At 36.4% G+C, this 21,397-nt stretch overlaps 1 protein-coding gene across 4 annotated transcripts in view; it reads right to left on the bottom strand.

Annotated features, from left to right (window-relative positions):
- Positions 1-305: 305 nt before the first annotated feature.
- Positions 306-21,397, bottom strand: part of dsb (scavenger receptor class B member debris buster) — a 107,410-nt gene continuing 86,318 nt past the window's right edge. For all 4 annotated transcript variants that reach the window (XM_087345077.1, XM_087345075.1, XM_087345076.1 and 1 more), the window contains exons 5-10: positions 11,722-11,860; positions 6,855-7,058; positions 5,466-5,862; positions 3,922-4,040; positions 3,187-3,312; positions 306-2,310 (exon numbers count right to left, since the gene is read on the bottom strand). In XM_087345077.1, coding sequence (XP_087201203.1) covers positions 1,987-2,310; positions 3,187-3,312; positions 3,922-4,040; positions 5,466-5,862; positions 6,855-7,058; positions 11,722-11,860 — 1,309 coding nt within the window. In that variant the 3' untranslated portion in view covers positions 306-1,986. The remainder of the gene's footprint in view (positions 2,311-3,186; positions 3,313-3,921; positions 4,041-5,465; positions 5,863-6,854; positions 7,059-11,721; positions 11,861-21,397) is intronic.

Consider the following 21,397-nt stretch of genomic DNA (forward strand, 5'->3'; position numbering starts at 1 on the left):
TGAATAATTCCAATGGAAATAATCGTTTGAAAGAAATAAAAATACTTATTAATTGGTGTAGTGTCACAAGATTCCTGTAAGCGCATTAAGGCAGAAAGAATATTTGAGTGTAAGCAAAGTCTGTATCAGGAATAGTTAAAGCAGTTCTGGTGTAGCTGCTGAGACTCAGCAATCTACAGATGGATTTTATCATTATTTCAAAACAAAGTTTCTTTACTAGATATAATGGAGACTGACATGCAATTTATATAATACCTTCAAGCATATGCATCTTATAGAATGCATATATAAAACCAGTACGGAAGTGCATCCAGGATTTTTTAATCAGGAAACTACTGAGGAATATAGTACATTTGAATATGTATATGCCACATCAGATTCCTGTGTCTGTAGCAAAACAGTCAGCTGAGCCTGAACTCGGATCATGATTTCACTCACATAAGATTAAGACAACCAACCTTAAGTACAAGTACAAGGTACAGAATATGCATCAAAAAATAAATTCTTAATGTCCTGCTTTTCACTAGTTACCAGCTAATTCTACCATCGTTGTGTCTTAGTATCCAGGAATTCTTATATTTTCTACAAAATTAAGTCCTTCATTTCAGCTTAGATGATCAGATTCAGAGTGATTACCATTACATTGTTAAAATAACACTTTTCTAGTATACAAGCATGCAAGGGTAGTGCAAAACCTTTACAGAATTTACTAAAAATTATATTTATTCATAAAACAGACAAAATTTTATCCATTCCTATTTTATTGTATACAAAAATGTAGTTTAATTACAACTATTATTTTTTATTTATTCATAAAAACTACTATACAGAAACTGTACCATGGGTTTAAATGTACCCACTACCAGTTCTGAGCTCTTTCATGTGATTTGGAGAATTCTGTACACCTGTCTTCTGATAAGGTATTCATCTTAACTGACAATCATACTCATCCTTTCAAAAAGAACCAGGACTTATTTATAAAGGGGATGAGTACAATTTCCATCCCATTAGTATCTCATCTTTGGCAATCTTTATGAATTTTGGGGTTGTGGCATATCCACTTCAGTTATTGAAGATCCACGAGACAGAGTCTGTTACAAAAGACATCGTGACAAGGGCCCTTCTGTTTAACGTGTACTGTACCAGAAAGAGGCCTCATACTTCCAGCATTGATAAAATCAAAACTTTAGAAGTGAAACTCTGCACAGAATTCTCTAACCAGATCTGGTCAGAGATAATGCTAAGGATTGTTTGAAAGACATGTCTTTTCCTTGGATAACTGCATTCCCTTGGGTCTTAAAAATACTGTTCTTAGGACCTCTATAATGTGTAATTCAGATTGTATTGCCCATATCATATACATTTACGAGACTACACAAACAGAGCTAAGTTACCTACTATTTTAGGTATATAAAAAATATAAATTCTGGCACATGTAGTGAGATATTCATAATTCATATCTGTATAATTTATACTAATGTGAACTTTTATATCGCACTAAGAAAATAACAGTAAGCAGTAGAATAGATGCGAAATGGTTTGAAACATGAAGGCTCCAAAGTTTGTTTGGACGGCAAGCAGTTTAAGATTTTTAGAAAAGAACTACTGGCTTCTTAGTAGATTCAGTTGAATGGTTAGAATGATTCAGCTCCAGAATGTGCTAAGGATATGGTTATGAATATTGAGCAAAAACACGTGACACCTCAGTCGCATACATTCTGTTCTTCAGTACAGAACTTAAAATGGTAGTTCTTGTGACTAATATTATGCCACTTTCAACATATTTAAAATTCTAAATCTGTATAGTATATTGTAAAAAAGGAATCAAGTATACTTTGGTTGAATATCCATCTCTTCTGGTACACAGTGAAGCATTTTCACTCAGCCTCAGAGGAGAGCAGACTGTCAGAGCAGACTATCACCAGATCTGGATCCAGATTCTGACCCAGATTGTCATAAAATTCTCACTGGTTACCAGTGAACATCTCAAACTCCATGATCTTGATTACCATCTGGACATGGATCTGGTTCAGTGTTTACATCATTTAGTAACGTGTAAGAGTCTCGAATGATCAGAAGTCTGTGCTGTCCATTAATGATGAAACTACTTCCTCTTCGCATAGTCTCTCTGCCTTTCTTCAAAGTCTCCTTTATGAATAAAACATTTTTGTAGGCTTTGATGAATACTCCAACCAATATAAGAATTCCTAATACAATAGAGCCATATCCAAAGACGGGGGCTGCCACTTCAGCCACTGTCGTAGCCAGGTAAATCCAATGTCGTATACTGGGTGTGAGTTCTGCAATCCCCTGCAAATTTAATTTTACGATGTCAGTGAAGTTTTATGATAAGATTTACTGATATTTTCTCTGGGCAAAATGTATAACTGATTATACAGTTGTACCCAGCAGCAGTTAGCCTAAACAGATGACTTATTTCAAAAATTATAAAAGTATCTTTTAGTAATGTATGATCTTGAGCTTTCACGGCAACTATGTACAATAAAGTCTTCTCGGGCTATCAGCCGCGTCAAGTGGTTAAAACATGAAAAGACCAACGTTTCGAGGTCCATCTCTGTCCTCATCCTCAGGGTACTGAAGTGTTTTAACCGCTTGACGCGGCTGACAGCCCGTTATTGTTTCTTTTAGTAGTTACTGTAATGTATGATCTGAAGCTTTCACGGTAACTGAGTATAATGAATTCTTCTTGGGCTACCAGCCATGTCAGGTGATTGAATGGAGAAAACACCAACGTTTTGAGTACTGAGCACCCTGAGGACGAGGACAAAGATAGTTCTCAAAACGGCGTTTTCTCCATTCAATCACCTGACGTGGCTGGTAGCCCAAGAAGAGTTTATTTTATTTTTATTTATTTATTTACAAGTTCCAGAAATCAAATAGTGGATATAGAACACGTCACAAACTCAAGTATAAAAGCATAAAATACATACATTAAAGAATTACATCTAGACAAGCAGCGTACTAAATACAAAACAATATAACTAGTATTTTTTATTGTAACAGTTATCCATTAATTCATTACAGTGACTGCAAATTGGAATGAAAAAGCAATTATATAAAATTGTTTCTTATGGAGAGAGAAGAGTAATTTCTGCCTATAAGACATTTAATATTTTTCAGATAGTAAGATGGACTTAATTCATGTTATTTACAAATTACATTTACCTCTTGAAGCCAAATGACTGGGAAGACAATGTCAGGAAACTTGGCGACTGAGTGGATATTGGGTGATTGTTCCACTTTCAGGTTAAACTGAACTCGTACTTGGCCTTCCACTGGGACTCCCAAGTTCTGTAATAAAATGTGATAAAATAATTTTAATTTCCTCAAAAGAATTATCTATCGCACAAAATTCATTTGCAGTTAAGGTCTTTAAACATAAATTTAAGTTGTTGAATCTGTTTAAGAGAGTGTACATCTGGGATATGTTTGAACGCCACTTAGATGTAGAAAGGTAAAAGAAGCATTGAAAACAGCATTATGTAATAAAAATTATATAATAGAAAAACTATCACCGTGAATGATTATACAAAGAGTACCAAGCAGAAGTAACAAAGGCTACTTTCCTATTATTCAGTTTTTCCTGCTAAAAATTTAATGTGCTTTATGTTGTGTTTGAATGGAATAAATGTATATCCTAATAATAACATGCAATTTATCTCATAAAAGGCTCAAGGTTGGCATGCCAGATTTTTGCACAGATGGTGATATTATCGAATCTTAGTTAGGTGAGAATTTGTTATTGTTTTATGCCCTGGTTTACAGTTTTTTTTAATTCTCTTCAAAATAAAATGATGGCAAAATTTTGATCTAGGAATATCTACATTATTAATATTCTTACTGCATTATAATATATAAGCATGCAGAAAAATAAAAAAATTAAGTCTTTAGAGGACTTACAGGTTGTATAAAGAAATATGTCTGATGTTTTTCTCTCTCTGGCTTCAGTCCCTCTACTGCGTCTAGCAGGGCCGGATCAGCTTGGTAGAAATGGGGGAAGGAGATGTAAGCTGGTGCTCCTGTAAAGATGACAGATGTAACATTTCCCATTCAAATGCTGACTATGCATCCAAACAAACTCTAAGTTTGCTGGACAGATCGAGATGAGTTGAAGGTCTGATCAGGGAACAGAATTAAGCAGTGCAGGCTTTAAGGTATGTCAAAATTGAGATGTCCATAACATCTACAACACACATGGAACAAAAATCTACATTTTATGAAAGCCGGTTTGATATTTAAATGTTTATTTGGTTGCTTTTCCAGGGAACGCTATGAAATTCTATAATAATCCATAATCTGAAACTACCATGTACATGTTTACCTAACATCTTATAGAAACAGAGGAAATCATAACTTAATAAGCCATGCAACTTCTTGCAACCTGACATTTAATGTAGTACGGTTAATATTTTTAATTCACACTCCTTTTATATAGTATAAAGGATCGAGGGCTACAGATAAAAAAGACGTAATTTTCCAGTTAAGTTAAATGCTGCTGTACATCTATAAACAAGCTGTAACATAAATAGCATGTAAACAGTAGGTTCTTACCAAAAGATGGATTTATTTAACACTATTACGAATAAAACTGTTTACGTCCTCGATTAATGGCTGTCGCGTCACAAACCTAATTCGCCATCATGTAGATACAAACGTACTCTTCTGTATGTCTTTTTACACTGTACCCGAGATTTTTTACTCAGCTTCACGTCACTCTTAATTTTATTGTAGCTCTGACCTTGTCTAATTACGCATACAGAAAACAAACATCTCTTCACTTCAACTGTTTTTAAAGGTGAATCGTAAGTTCGAGGAGTCGGCACAATTCCGTACCATTCTGTAAACCGGAAAAACATGACACGGATGAAAACGATGTATGCATTTCTGTACCATAGCCCTCTAACATGGCCGACAATGAAAACACGCAGCCAGAGAGAACGGAAGGGTGGGGGAAGTAACTCCTTCCTACAGGTTGGACGTAAGGTCCACCACGTCGCTGGTAGTGAGAACCACCTTGCTAGAGTGGAAACAACATGCGTTGCTCTCTTCCAAACATTCTGTCGGGCATCATTCTTGAGGTTTCACGGGTTGATGCTCGATCCTGGCCAATGTGTAGCTCAATTAGAACCCAAAGCGGCAGAATAAGCTGAGCTATTACTCGTAATTTTCGATAGCTTGCCTTTTAATTGAATATCACGCACTTCATAACGGAGACAGATCCAGTTCCCGGAACGTCGTGTTATGAGAAAAACAGACGACGGATACAGTAAAAAAATTTAGCCAAAATTGTTCTTTATTTCGTTGTCCATCCCAGCTTGATTCATTACTATGTTTATCAGAATACGTGAAGATCGTCATATTGAAAAGCATTTGCTAACAATTTATTATAAACAAATAAATACATGGCACCCAACTTAAAACGTCTGAAATAAGATGACACTTACCGAACTGACATGGAGCAATATTCTGAAGTCCTTTAGCAGGACATGTTTCATTATTCTCTCCGCAGTAACATTTATTATCTGGCTGTTTCTCTGGTAAGTCAAAGATGTCATCAGGTGGCAGATATATACCAGCCTCAATGCCATTCTTACTCGTCATACCATTGAAGTGAAGTGGATATATTCTACAGAGGTCCTTGTCATACACGTGCACGACGTCACTATGGGTATATTTACGAGGTGGGAAAAAAGATCCTTCTGATGCTCGTATTTTGTTACACGGTGAGTCTAGCCAATATGGGAGATGATCGAGACCATTTAACTTGTCCAAATAACCAAATTCTTCCATGGATGAATGGCCAGTGTAGATTGTGGAAACTTCATTTAGAGTACCATTTCTCTGCAAGAATGAGATATGAGACATTTGTAGGATTATGCTGAGCGATATAAGTATGACTTTTGTTACGTCTTTAGGAAATTCAGTAAACTTCAACAAGTGAATTTCAAATACTTAGGTTTCCTGTTATTATGAGCTGAAAAGACGGCCATATTTACATTTCAAAGAGGCCTTCTGGCTCGCGTGAGAGAAGACGAAAGGGTTTGCGTCGTGTGTGTGCGCTGAGGGGTGGTTGCAGGGGAGGGGGGAGGCACAGTGGGCCGCGGTATTATAGTCGGCGCAGTAGTTTTTGGCCGGTGGAATTTTCAAGGGGAAGGCTGGGAGCGAGTCTCTTGTGCGATAGTATAATGCTGACTGCACCGAGGATTATCGGACTGAACACTCAAACAAAAGAAATACACTGACCGTGCCACCTCAGGTACACAGAGTAGGCCCGTCCGCCAGCTTCTCCACCGGCCAAAAACTACTGCGCCGACTATAGTAACGGAATCAGAGGCCGCTAGAATGCAGCTATAGATATGTTGGGAAGTACTACCCATTAATTACAATGAAATTTTCATGGTACACCTTGAGACTTTTACTTTTTTGGTTATGCTTGTGTACCTTAGAATGTACTTGATGTAGATGAAATATAACAATCAATGCTTTATGATCACTCATCAGAAAATGACTAAATTTTTCTCATTTGTTTTTTTTCTCACACATAAAAATAAATTCTGATCCATTAAAACCACCACCTACCAGCTGCCTCCAAATGGATAATTTATAGGCTTGATTAAGATTCTGTCAAAGCCGTTGCTCAATTGTCTCCAAAAATAATTTAAATAAGTATTTTTGATTCTGTCCCAAAATCATTGAATCCAGTCCAATTGAGTCCAAGAGTTCACATTGCAACATTTCTTCAAAATCATTTTGATGACGGCATCCCCAAGACGGACACGACGATCACATGACTCTTTACGTAAATAATACTCATCTGCCAGGAAATTACTTACTCCAAGCAACAGTCCCATCTGTGACAAGGGACGCCTGTGCTTGGGAAAGAACTTGTGTGCCAGAGAAACCAGAGTGTCATCATAGCCGAAGATCAACTCTTCAGCGGTGACATTGACAAAGGGCTTGAGTCCCATTGCCCGCAGCATCACTGACAAGGTCATGCGCAAGAGCCGAGGCAGGCTGTTGCTTTGTGTGGTCAGCGTCTGTAATTATAAAATAATAACAATAAGGACAACAAGAATAAGCTTAAGTCTCCGACGAGGTCTGACCCTAGCTCATAGAGAGATACCTCTAAGGTGGTTGGAAAATGAGTACAATTACATCATTTAAATTTACATTTTCTCATTCTTCTTTCCCATTTTTATCTGCACTCTTTCAGTTAACTATATAGAGATTTTAGTTGCAATTATCCTGTTAGACCTCTGTTTAGTTCAAAACATTTTGTCTTCCCGTCTGATTTCTGACAACCTGAAGATTAAAGTATACAAAACAATAATTCTGCCTGTTGTTTTGTATGGGTGCAAAACATGATCTCTCACTCAGAGGGAGGAACATAGATTACAGGTGTTTGAGAATAGGATGTTGAGGAGGATATTTGGACCTAAGAGAAAATACGATGGGATATGGAGAAAACTGCATATTGATGAGCTTAAAAATCTGTACTCCTCCCCCAATATTGTCAGGGTGATTAAGTCGAGAAGAATGAGATGGGTGGGACATGTAGCGCGCATGGATGGGACAAGAGGTTTGCACCGGGTATTTTTTTGGGAAGCCTGAGGGGAAGAGACCTCTGGGGAGACCTAGACGTAGATGGAAGGATAATCTCAGGCGTGATCTATGGGAGATAGGAGTTGAAGGAGATTGGAATTTGCTGGCGCAGGACAGGGTCCGGTGGAGGGCTTTGGTTAATTCGGTGATGAATTGACGTGACTTTGACATGACGATGATATATACGTTACCTCAATCTGACATGAGATGTGTCTCTCACATTCCTACAGATCGGGAGATACATGCCTTTGAAAAATTGACTTTCGAATAACCTTCAAAAATTAAACGTTCTCTATCCTGCAAACCCTTGGACTTACATTGACGTGACTTTGACATGACGATGACATATATGTTACCTCAAACTGACATGAGTTTTGTCTCTCAGTTTCCTACAGATCGGGAGATATATGCCTTTGAAAAAATGACTTTCGAATACCCGTGAAAAATTAAAACTTCTCTATCCTGCAAACCCTTTGACTTACATTGACGTGACTTTGGCAAGACGATGATATATACGTTACCTCAATCTAACATGATCTTTGTCTCTCAGATTCCTAGAGATCGGGAGAAATATCCCTTTGAAAAAATGACTTTTGAATACCCGAGAAAAATTAAAAGTTCTCTATCCTGCAAACCCTTGGACTTACATTGACTTGACTCTAACATGACGATGATATATACGTTACCTCAATCTGACATGAGTTGTGTCTCTCAGATTCCTACAGATCGGGATATATATGCCTTTGAAAAAATGACTTCCGAATAATCTTCAAAAATTAAAAGTTCTCTATCCTGTAAACCCTTGGACTTACATTGACGTGACCTTGACATGACGATGACATATATGTTACCTCAAACTGACATGAGTTTTGTCTCTCAGTTTCCTACAGATCGGGAGATATATGCCTTTGAAAAAATGACTTTCGAATACCCGTGAAAATTTAAACGTTCTCTATCCTGCAAACCCTTAGACTTACATTGACGTGACTTTGACATGACGATGATATATACGTTACCTCAATCTGGCATGAGTTGTGTCTCTCAGATTCCTACAGATCGGGAGATATATGCCTTTGAATAATTGACTTTCGAATAACCTTCAAATATTAAAACTTCTCTATCCTGCAAACCCTTTGACTTACATTGACGTGACTTTGGCATGACGATGATATATACGTTACCTCAATCTGACATGATTTTTGTCTCTGAGATTCCTACAGGTCGGGAGATATATGCCTTTGAAAAATTGACTTTCGAAAAGCCTTCAAAAATTAAAAGTTCTCTATCCTGCAAACCCTTCGACTTACATTGACGTGACTTTGGCATGACGATGATATATACGTTACGTCAATCTGACATGATTTTTGTTTCACAGATTCCTAGAGATCGGGAGAAATATGCGTTTGAAAAAAAGACTTTCGAATACCCGTGAAAAATTAAACGTTCTTTATCCTGCAAACCCTTTGACTTACATTGACGTGACTTTGGCAAGACGATGATATATACGTTACCTCAATCTAACATGATCTTTGTCTCTCAGATTCCTAGAGATCGGGAGAAATATCCCTTTGAAAAAATGACTTTTGAATACCCGTGAAAAATTAAAAGTTCTCTATCCTGCAAACCCTTGGACTTACATTGACTTGACTCTAACATGACGATGATATATACGTTACCTCAATCTGACATGAGTTGTGTCTCTCAGATTCCTACAGATCGGGAGATATATGCCTTTGAATAATTGACTTTCGAATAACCTTCAAATATTAAAACTTCTCTATCCTGCAAACCCTTTGACTTACATTGACGTGACTTTGGCATGACGATGATATATACGTTACCTCAATCTGACATGATTTTTGTCTCTCAGATTCCTACAGGTCGGGAGATGTGTGCCATTGAAAAAATGACTTTCGAATACCCGTGAAAAATTAAAACTTCTCTATCCTGCAAACCCTTGGACTTACATTGACGTGACTTTATCATGACGATGATATATACGTTACCTCAATCTGACATGATTTTTGTCTCACAGATTGCTAGAGATCGGGATGAATACGCATTTGAAAAAATGACTTTCGAATACCCGTGAAAAATTAAAAGTTCTCTATCCTGCAAACCCTTGGACTTATATTGACGTGACTTTGCCATGACGATGATATATACCTTACGTCAATCTGACATGATGTTTGTCTCACAGATTCCTAGAGATCGGGAGAAATATGCCTTTGAAAAAATGACTTTCGAATACCCGTGAAAAATTAAAAGTTCTCTATCCTGTAAACCCTTGGACTTACATTGACGTGACTTTTACATGACGATGACATATATATTACCTCAAACTGACATGAGTTTTGTCTCTCAGTTTAATACAGATCGGGAGATATAGCCCATTGAAAAAATGACTTTCGAATACCCGTGAAAAATTAAAATTTCTCTATCCTGCAAACCCTTTTACTTATATTGACGTGACTTTGACATGAAGATGATATATACGTTACCTCAATCTGACATGATTTTTGTCTCACAGATTCCTAGAGATCGGGAGAAATATGTCTTTGAAAAATGACTTTCGAATACCCGTGAAAAATTAAAAGTTCTATATCCTGCAAACCCTTTGACTTACATTGACGTGACTTTGGCAAGACGATGATATATACGTTACCTCAATCTGACATGATTTTTGTCTCACAGATTCCTAGAGATCGGGAGAAATATCCCTTTGAAAAAATGACTTTCGAATACCCGTGAAAAATTAAAAGCTCTCTATCTTGCAAACCCTTGGACTTACATTGACTTGACTCTAACATGACGATGATATATACGTTACCTCAAACTGACATGAGTTGTGTCTCTCAGATTCCTACAGATCGGGAGATATATGCCTTTGAAAAATTGACTTTCGAATAACCTTCAAAAATTAAAAGTTCTCTATCCTGCAAACCCTTGGACTTACATTGACGTGACCTTGACATGACGATGACATATATGTTACCTCAAACTGACATGATTTTTGACTCTCAGATTCTTACAGGTCGGGAGATATATGCCTTTGAAAAATTGACTTTCGAATACCCGTGAAAATTTAAACGTTCTCTATCCTGCAAACTCTTGGACTTACATTGACTTGACTCTAACATGACGATGATATATACGTTACCTCAAACTGACATGATTTTTGACTCTCAGATTCTTACAGGTCGGGAGATATATGCCTTTGAAAAATTGACTTTCGAATAACCTTCAAAAATTAAAAGTTCTCTATCCTGCAAACCCTTGGACTTACATTGACGTGACCTTGACATGACGATGACATATATGTTACCTCAAACTGACATGATTTTTGACTCTCAGATTCTTACAGGTCGGGAGATATATGCCTTTGAAAAATTGACTTTCGAATACCCGTGAAAATTTAAACGTTCTCTATCCTGCAAACCCTTGGACTTACATTGACTTGACTCTAACATGACGATGATATATACGTTACCTCAAACTGACATGAGTTTTGTCTCTCAGATTCCTACAGAGTCGGGATATATATGCCATTGAAAAAATGACTTTCGAATACCCGTTAGTTGGTTAGTCAGACCTTTGTTAGAACTTCCTACTGAGATTGGCACATTGCAAGGTCTCAGATCATGATCAAGATCAAGATCATCAGTATCTTAGAAGAAGGCCAATATAATCTCTATGTCCGTAAACGTTTAATCATTATTACAAGTCATTGCATCGCAAGTCATTATTATCTTATAACAGACTGGCTCTTACTTAACTTTACTTTTAAAATAGTAGATCAAAGTCAGTCGCCTTAGCACAGACATCAGATATGATGCAACAAATGTTCGTTGATGATATTTACGTAACTTATGTGGAGTAAACAATTACGTCTAGCTTGTATCTTTTGGAGACATTCATTAAATTTTGGAGTTTCTAAACCAGATTTTTGGACACTCCAAGAAATTTAAATCGTGCATCAAGATGGCCACTGTTTAAGAAAGTATAGGGTTTTATTTATACTGTGGTCATTGTATCACTAGACATATCCTAGGAAACAGTTTATATGTAGACTGCAGTGTTTTAATACAGGAGTCTTACCAACAGAGGGATATTGGGCACAATCACTCTGATGTTCTTGTCAGCAGAGAGCTCTGGTACAAACTGCATGATCTTGTTGTGTTGAAAGGTAACAGTCCCATTGTCATGAAATTTGATGTTCACTTTCTCCATATCTTCTCTGAGGAGAAAAGAGAATTAAATCAGTTTTTCAAGTCTTTTGTAATAAGTTACAAAACGACTTGATATATTGGCTCAAAATATTGTGCTCAGAAATTTGTTCTCAGTCATCTCATTCTCAGGAACAAAGTTTCTGACCCATATACCTGTAAAACAGTAGGAAATGAAGATAATCTTGGATTACTTAATAAATAAGATGCAAAGATAAAATATTATATTCGTGAAAATACAATATTCTAACGTAATATTACCTATCATTTCATGAAAATATATACTCGACAAAACCACTAAACGTCTTTATCCCTGTAATATGCGAAATAAATTTTCCTTAATTTGAGAAGGCAGCATTAGTTTTATGCACACAAAGTGATGAAATTAACATTCAAATTTAATTTCAGAGTTCTCCACAGTTACAAGTTGCGAGTTATGCCAAAACAATGGCACAACAGAGGTAGGAAATATCCTTTATCATTAAACAGAGGTTGTCCTGAATAACTACGGAATATATAAACTTGGAAGGGGAAACATTTTTGTGATAAATGTATTAATAGTATGAGGTGACGATGTAGATTAGATTTTGATAATCTGGTGGTTATTGGGATGATAATGTAGGTGTTTAGCTTGCAAAAGGGGCCTATAAAGAAGGTGAAACAGATACAAAGACAGTTCAAATTACACACAAAACATGAGAGCTCCATTTTTTCAAGCCCCGTTGTGATGTGGACCGATCTACGACGAAGAGTCAAGTTATGAACACCAGGACCAAATTAATAAAATAAAAAACGAAGGCAGGCGCATGAAGGTACAGTAAAACCCCTCTAGTTGGACACCCTATATCCTGGACACCCCTCTATATTGGACACTTTTAATTGGAACCGGCGAATATCCTATAATTTTCATGTCCACAACACCCTATATCTTGGACACCCCTTTATCCTGGAACTTGAACACCCCTTTTGTTGTAAGTTGGACAGGTTCATACACTTAGCTTCAATGCTTTTATGGGAAACTTTTTCAGTTAGTATTTTGTTGTTTGAATTTATGACTTATGAATGCCTTCTACCTGAGGATTACCTTATGGTTGAAGGTGTGAGACTTTGAACACATCAATGGAATTATTTTGTTGAACCCTTCACTGGACACAGTACGTATTACTGGTACAGTTTTAACTTTGTCAGTACTGTGCTTGCAACTGAGTTAAACAGTGTTAACAGAAATTGGAACGGTGTGCTTTCGCTCATAACCAACAAGGAATGGTTGAAACCTTATTGGGATTGCGTCGAAAATTAGAAAGAGGATGGACAAATTCAAAGATAAAAACAAAAAAGCAATGTCTTGTGACGGACGTTTTTACAAGAAATAAGTTACATCATATGTTGAGCTAATGCCTTAAGTACAATTAAAAAAAATACATTCTGAACATTTAAAATTTCATTGAGGCTGGGGTGTAATGTGCAACCACGAGAGTGGGTTTCAAAAGATTATTATTATTGTCATTAATTCTTAATTCGAGCAAGCCTACAGTAGATAGATTATGTAAGTAAACAGATTACATTGTCGGTAAACGTAAAGTATCGGTGCCCTTCCCTGTGAGCTTATCCATGCAAGTTTAATTTAGTGGAAACAAAATTTGTAAAAATTTAATTTACCCTTTTTATTTTTCGTATCAGTAATTTCCTTTTTGGGAAGGGCTCCATAATACTTTACAATTACCACATTGTTATTACACGACAATTTGAAAGGATGATTTTCCCATTTCCCTCTATCCTGGACACCCCTGTAAGTTGGACACATTATCGTGGAACCGCAACTGTCCAAGTTAGAGAGGTTATACTGTATTACCTAAGCCGTTAATTCCTCACAAGAGTTGAACTTTCCTTGTTTTTAGATACGTTTTTTCTATGCTTCTTCTCAACAAGAAAACAACTATTGTCATTACTGAGTTAGTCCCAGTGTATCTCAGAGACTAGTAGTCTCAATCAGCGTCCTCAGAACAGAATGGTGCATTTATTAAGCTCGAGTTGTGCCCGGCTGAATTCCCGACTTGGCTGTACCGACTGAAATATTTGTGGTTTTCTCCAGTCTTTGTAGGCGACTGTCAGGGTTACGATAGATTTCATCCGTCTCCATTCTAATTCCTGGCTTTCATGAAATTCAAAATCGTTTTTAAACAACTGAAGGTTTATCTCCATGATTCAAATACTCCTTTTGCCATGGTATTCAGGCGCAAATAACTTTATTATTTTACTCTGCTGGAAAGATTCTTTAACACAATTAACAAGTTGGTTCAGTATATGATACACGTTTCTAATTCCTTCAAAACCGCATTTAATATACGATTTATGTAAGAATTGCACATCCTAATTATGTAACGTTGATCAAAACGTAACCACGACGTGATTAGGAAGACTCTAGGGTTCAGGAACACTCGCTCGCTTATAACCCGAGGCCGATGAAAGGGAAACCCGTTTCTGGTTTATATAACGTGAGCAGCACGAGAAATCTGAGGGCAGAATAGTGAAAGCATCGGAAGAATAAAATTTGAAAAGTTTATTGCATGTTATAACTTATTTTCTCTTACGACTTTACTTACCTTTTTGCCATTGATGTTCATTCTTTGTAGATAAAGGTAAATTTATATGAATGAAGTATAAATCACAAAAAATTGCTTATGTCATAACATACAGAGTCAGAAATTATTTTCCTTTGTGTTTTGTTAAATACAAGTAGACTCAATGGGAAAATATCTGAAAATAATAGTGTGAATTTTAATATGATCTGTATTTGATGCCATGTACAAATTATTTTACTGTGAAAAGTTCTTTATTTTGAGAACATCGACAATTCTCATGTAAAATATGGGTTATGCCACATTTAAGTTACATTAACTAAAGTTAAATTCTTCTTGTATGCTTTAGTATTTCCCTCGCAAACTCTAAATTAAATCTAAATCTGTTAAGTGGTTTCGAAGATGAAATATGTAGGCGACAGATGTAACCTTCATAAGGTCGTTTTAGGTAATTTGTTTGTATAAAGTAGATTAAAAACAAATGCAACACTGGAACATTTTAATTATATGATTGGTAATACTGCTGATGCCTATTTATTATGTAGCTCAAGGTGAGGCGTTAATATGCTGCATCAAATTTCCTCATTATGCATTGACTTAATCTCCTTCTATAGACAAAGAATAAAAATAATAAATGTCACGACCAATTTAAAGTATCCAAAAACTGTGAAACCGAATGATAATTAAATAATTATGTATCATCCCTAGTACAGAATGTTCCCTTTTATGTCGATGCTCATGTGTTCACATAATTTACGTGTTGTATAGAACTCGAATTTTCGACGATGCAATTTCAATTCAATTCAATTCAATTAATTTATTTAAGTGTTTGCCAAGAATAAAGAAAATAAATAAGTAACTATTGTAACCTTAAATTTACATCCATGATCCAGCGTTTTTTACATTCAGGGGTCAAGTCATGTGTCTTCTTCCGAAGTAGCTGATGGTTTAGACATGCATTACGTTTCCTTCGATCCCAAGTTCTTTGTCACCAGAGGAAAGCACACAAGGTAGCATCCAAACATGCATGTCCCAAATGATGCAAACCTATCTATGCGATTTATCAGAGATAATATCATGCGCTACAATAAATAAAAAATCCAACCCGCCAAATTTACCAAAACAATTATCCGTACTGAGTTCGGTTCCGGACAGGCTACCCCGAGATAATCGTAAGCTGGACATATGGCACCTATTCCGATTTATATGAAACGAAAGGAGATCCAAATTGCTCCAAATTTAAAATTTAACACCTAGTTCCCATCTCCACTCCGTGTTCGATTTGAAGCGTGTCTAAACACACCTTGGCGAAATAAATAATGTTTTTGAACATCTTCTGATCCAAATCATCTCGTCTGTGCTACCAACCAAATTACCCAGAGACATAATAAAACTTAACCTCACTGGCGGGGCTACAGCATGTGTGAAATAACGAGTTGGACGGTGATACAACAAAAAACTATGACTCGTCAACACCTTAAAAGACATGAGACATGTCTGTTACTGAAGAGAAAATATTTGACTTTGGCCGTGCAAGAGGACATTGTATAAAAAATCTTTAACTTTATATAATATTTTTTGTGCTCTCTTAGTTAATCTGTTTCACTGTTACAACATACTTTCCACAGTAGTTCGCTGCTGTTTCGCCTGCACGGCAAATATACAAAATCTTTTGCACTACTCGTGCTTTACTGTGGTGATACACACGATTTATCAACTCCAAACTTGTCTATGGTGGTTTCACCCTTCTTTAGACCGATGTCAGATTGCAAAGTGTTAAGTTTATTCCACGGAACGGACATTAGGTCTATCTGTCGGTGGAAACAGAAAATCTCCGCTGTCGCGCATTCTGACTTGCCCCGCGTGGGAATTTACGGCATAAACCCATATTCTGAAATAGCAGATCCTACAAAAATGTTCTTCTGCATCATTGGTAATGTTTCAAGGCGCACAATGTTCCTTGAACTGCAAGTGGCTTTCAAAATTCCACACATTTATGATTTGATCACAAAATTATGCAGGCAGCAAGCAGAAGTTATAAAAAAATCTCTATAACACAAACGTTCGCAATATTCCATTTCCTGTGTCTGCCCCCTTTTCGTCGAGAAATCCGATTTTGAATGTATCGATGGCATAAGTGACATAAAACTCAGTCCATGACTCGTGAGACAAAAATTACTCCGCTCTCTTGACACTAAACTACTTGTTAATTGCTTCTGACAGTCTCGTTAAGGAAAGGATCCGCATATAGAACGTTCTCGATTCGAAGTTCGATAAAACAAAGCCGGACTTTGCCACATCTCTTCACATGGAGCTAGCCCGTAGCTTCTACCTCGCCCAAAATTTTGCGTCACACAGACACACGCGACAAGTTAAAATTTAAGAAGTTTGTCTCGAATAGAAGAGGCTGATAAACTGGGAGTGTCTCGACAATTGTTAAAATCTCGTGAACTAAAGTGTCACACAGTAAATGAAGTTCTATTGGCTTCGTTCGAGCAAACCAATTCTTATTATGTGCCTATAGATCAGCTTTCTGTTAGGAAAAAACTTATGATTTTGGTGAAAAACTTTAATAATATTTTAAAACGATCGATGGATGGCTGACAAGGTGGAGGGAGAAACATGGCATTATTTATAATTAAAACCTCTAGGGGACAGCTGACAACTGGTTGAAAAGTGAATGAAAAATTTTAATCAACCGACAGATTCTTGATGTGCAATACGTGACGATCACCATTTGAGATAAAGTTTATGTCGCTTGTATGAACTGCTTTAAAAAATCAACTTCAATGTGTTGTGATAATATTAAAAAGGCACTGATAATGTGGAAAAATCTGACGTCTATAACAGGAGATTAATGACTGGGTAGACATCGATTGTCAAACTTCATGTTTCAGTCTAGACAAAGAGTCAAGTTGAGCCCTACCGGTAGATGGATACAATTACTTACGCTATTCGATTCTTTTCGAAAATACCATTTAAATCGGTATTATGAAATAACATTGTTGATCTTTGTCCCTTTTACTTAAGTTTCAGTTAAATGAAATTCACAAACACTAACTTTAAAAGAAGTTATAAATAGTCGTAACATTTAGCGATAACTATATAGTAACGATTATTGGTGTATTTTCAATAAAATGAGATTTCACGGCAATAAGTGCGTGTCGTTTGAACAATTTCATACATCCGTTTTCTGCTGGAAAATAATTAATCTCTCTCGAACTCATATACAAATTATGGTACCTTGAGCGTTTGTGCCATATCCAGCGAATGTTACGAACACGCAACACCACATTCAGCTGTTCGAATTGACTGCAGCTGACATATAATAAAAATAATGAGACAATCTCGGTCTCATTTGCTTTAAAATAAGCCACGAACTTTTTTTTTCGTAGTACTAACATTTTGCTATTCAGTTTGATTGTCTTCTCCCTCAGTGTCATAAGCTGCGATGCTCAGACCCATGAAATGATACGTGTGCATGGCGAACAGAGAATATAGGCCAACATTTTCAAGGAAAGAAAAAAAAATAAGTAAAATAACGGTATCATATACCGACTCTTGTAGTTTCCTCATGTAAATGTAAAAAATAATGAAAACAGAATATCACCTGACAGTATGCATTGTGAAAGTGAACGTGATGTCGAAAGCGGCTTGCTTGAAATGGTGATGAGACGTTTCGCAATACGAGTTTTAACAGCTTAATAGAGGAAGTACTTAAAAGTGAAAGTAAAGACGGTAATGAACCTGGCCAAACGGCTTACTCCGAAATTCTTAGTGTAATACCATTTCCGGTATTTGCAGAGATTATTAGTAGGCGGTGACTTGATGATGTCACGCATTACATGAGGTTGAGATTACGAGCACCAAACTATATGTTAGAAACATAACCTTAAAATATAAGGGGGTCATAGTTTTTTTGTAAGAGATATCAATCTCGGATATAATCTGTATTCTTGACTCAATAAAAATAAAATACAGTCAAACAGTGCAGAAACTTAATCTTCTCACTGTACTCCAGATTCAAAACCAGCGCTGTGGAGTTAATTATAAGGAGGCTGTATTCAGTTGACGGAACACTTCACAGCAAAGTAATATAGTTAGATCGCCAATTCCATTCCCGAGACACTGCAGGTGGTTCCTTGTTTGAATAAATTTTATATCTCAACATAGAATCCGGTCTACAGTATTTCTACAACTGAATATTCCACAAACTTAAAAAAAAATGTTAGAAACAAAGAGGCATGGCGCTTTATTCGACTTAATTTTAATAATTAATGGTACATCTATAATGCCAACAGACGTTGACACATGGCTGCCAACAGGAGTGGCACTTTACCTTGGAACTATCTCTGTATTGCACAGAGAACGTGTGTTCTCTGGGCGCAAAGCGAGAGTGTTTTTTTTATCGCGGATTGGCTGTCTTTGGGTTCAGCAGTATAAATGGAGACGTTCTTTTGGTATAAATATATTTCTCACACGTCTTTGTTGTTTTCCATTGCTCTTAGTGTTGTTACGCTCTTGTTTGTTTTGTTATTACTGATTACCTTATAACGCCCGCTGTTACGAAATATTAAGAGCAAAGTTTACATAACATCAGAAAAAGCGCGATTTTTTCGGTCTGATTGTAGTACAGCAGGTGATTTCCAAGGCCACATCACAGGGACACAATTCTGTCTATGGCACAAAGGTGGCTACCTTCTCCTAGAAGGTAGATGACCTAAGGGCATTTGCCGACGTAATTCATTACGTCGGTATTACAATGTTTTCGGTTCTAATTTCAACGTACTTCCCGTATTCGTATACCAGCAGGAAAGTAAAACGCAGTGGGTTCATACTTCTCTCACCAGATGGCAGAGTAGATGCACGGATGTTTCTAAAAACTAAGTTTCGTAATTAATACGTTACTTTTATTATGAATTACCTTGTTATTATGTTTGTTCACAAGGCAAAGGTTTCCCGATCTGATTTCGGAAAAAATTACAATATTCATATTAATATATGTGGAAGGCATACCTCTGTACAGACACACGTCAGTAAGGCTACAACTTTTTGGAAGAGTAAATCTGATACATATGGAGGTCAGTTGAAAGACTCAGGGAATACGTAAGCAATTTTTATAATTTTAGTCACATAAGAGTAGTTTCTAGTTATACTGGCGTACCTATATTTGTAATAGAACAAATTACTTTTAGAAATTACGTTAAAGTTTTCTCTATGGAAAGCACTAAAATGAAGACTTACAAGAATACTTACTGTTTATTCGATAATCTAGTCTCTTTGTATTATAATTTAGAAATATATTTTAAATTTGTCATTAACAAAGACACACTGAAGTAAAAATTCTGTACAGACTATTCACGAAACAGACTTAGTAGTATTGCTCATACAGTAGTCTTAATGTCATCTCTATTAATTCAGATTAATTATAAATATTTTATGCTAAATATTAATAGCAGTTTTAATGTTTATGTGTGAATAACTGAAATTTGTAAGATTTCAAAATTACAAAATGCTTTTAAATAAAGTAGATCAAGTCTACTTAAGATACCCTGGAAAAGACTGTAGGTCAAACTCATGTGTCAGAGAATACGTTCGTAACAAATCTGAAAGTGCCACCTCCGCAATGCCATGAGAATAATATCAAACTTCTGACAGGGTAACTACTTCCTCGGTCATATCTCGAATAAACTACATACTGAAAATGTATGTACCTACATCGACGTCTTCAAAAAATGAATATACCATCCGCGAAATTCAGAAGGCCCTTCTCTTCCTGGAAAGATTCTCGCCCAAGAAATCTTAATATTTTTTTTACCTTTCAAAAATGTCTCTTCCTCACCTCCTCCGCTGTCTACAATGTGGAGCCATGCATATCGGATAAATTCCACACTAATGAGACGCTCATCAAGCCGGAAGGGCTGTAACACACGCGGTAAGTCGGTGAGAACGGAGAACATTACCAAGATACAGGTAGAAGTCTACTAACAAAAATACCGAAATATAGCAGCCACATTATCAATGGACCGTCGGGACCAACCTTCACTCCGAGTTGTTTAATAGAAATGTTGGTATTTTCTTGTAATCTTTCATTAATAACAGATAGCAGGACAAAAGGGCATGCAGATAAATTAATAGCCCTCAGAGATACACAATGTTGACTGGGACAGCACATGAATGGGAAGGAATCAAAAACAGAGGGCCAGAATTCATTTTACTGGGCGACAACTTATATTTAACCAATCCAAGGGCTAACTTACGAGAGCGCAAGACGTAGTCCGTTGTTGGGTTAAACCATTCCTGCATGGGAAACGAAAACTTGGAATTGGTAAACACAGCCTTATAAGCTAACTCGATGTGTGCTTAAGCTAATCGGTCTATCTTAGCTGCAGACCCTGTCATGTTCAGATAAAGGATTATTGCTTTTGGTGGAAGGATTATTCCATCAAACAATTTTTCCATTTTCGAATAGGACCTTAATTAGATGGATGTCTAGGTCATGAACAAAGAAGTGTTGGGATAGCTTTAGCTGACGACCTCTAAGATTGTGGGTGTGTTTCAGGCTATTTTGAATACGAAATTTATACGAAAATGTTTACCTACACGAATTTTGTTACAGGTTTTATTTAAACACGTTTTAATTAGCATGACTAGCATTTTTGTACTAAATAAAAGAGGTAAATGATTCACTATAAACATAAAAACCGGTTAGCCTAATGTTATATAATAAAATAAACGTCACACTTCCATCACTTGAGCAAAGAAATCTTGAATTTCCGAACATAAGTGGTACACCATTAACGCGCATTAAAACACTGGTTTCAGTTAAGTAAGTCTTCTCTACGTTGCGGCAAAACAAATTTTATTAGCTGCCTGAGAACTGGCCGACACACCCAAATTAGCATAGTGACACAATTTTAGATGTCAAGATTAATGCTTAATGAAATTATTACTAAACGTTTTAACAAG

This window comes from Zootermopsis nevadensis, unplaced genomic scaffold (assembly GCF_977971745.1).
Source record: "Zootermopsis nevadensis isolate Lab colony 2312 unplaced genomic scaffold, Znev_1.0 Znev_ptg000008l, whole genome shotgun sequence".
NCBI lineage: Eukaryota > Metazoa > Arthropoda > Insecta > Blattodea > Termopsidae > Zootermopsis > Zootermopsis nevadensis.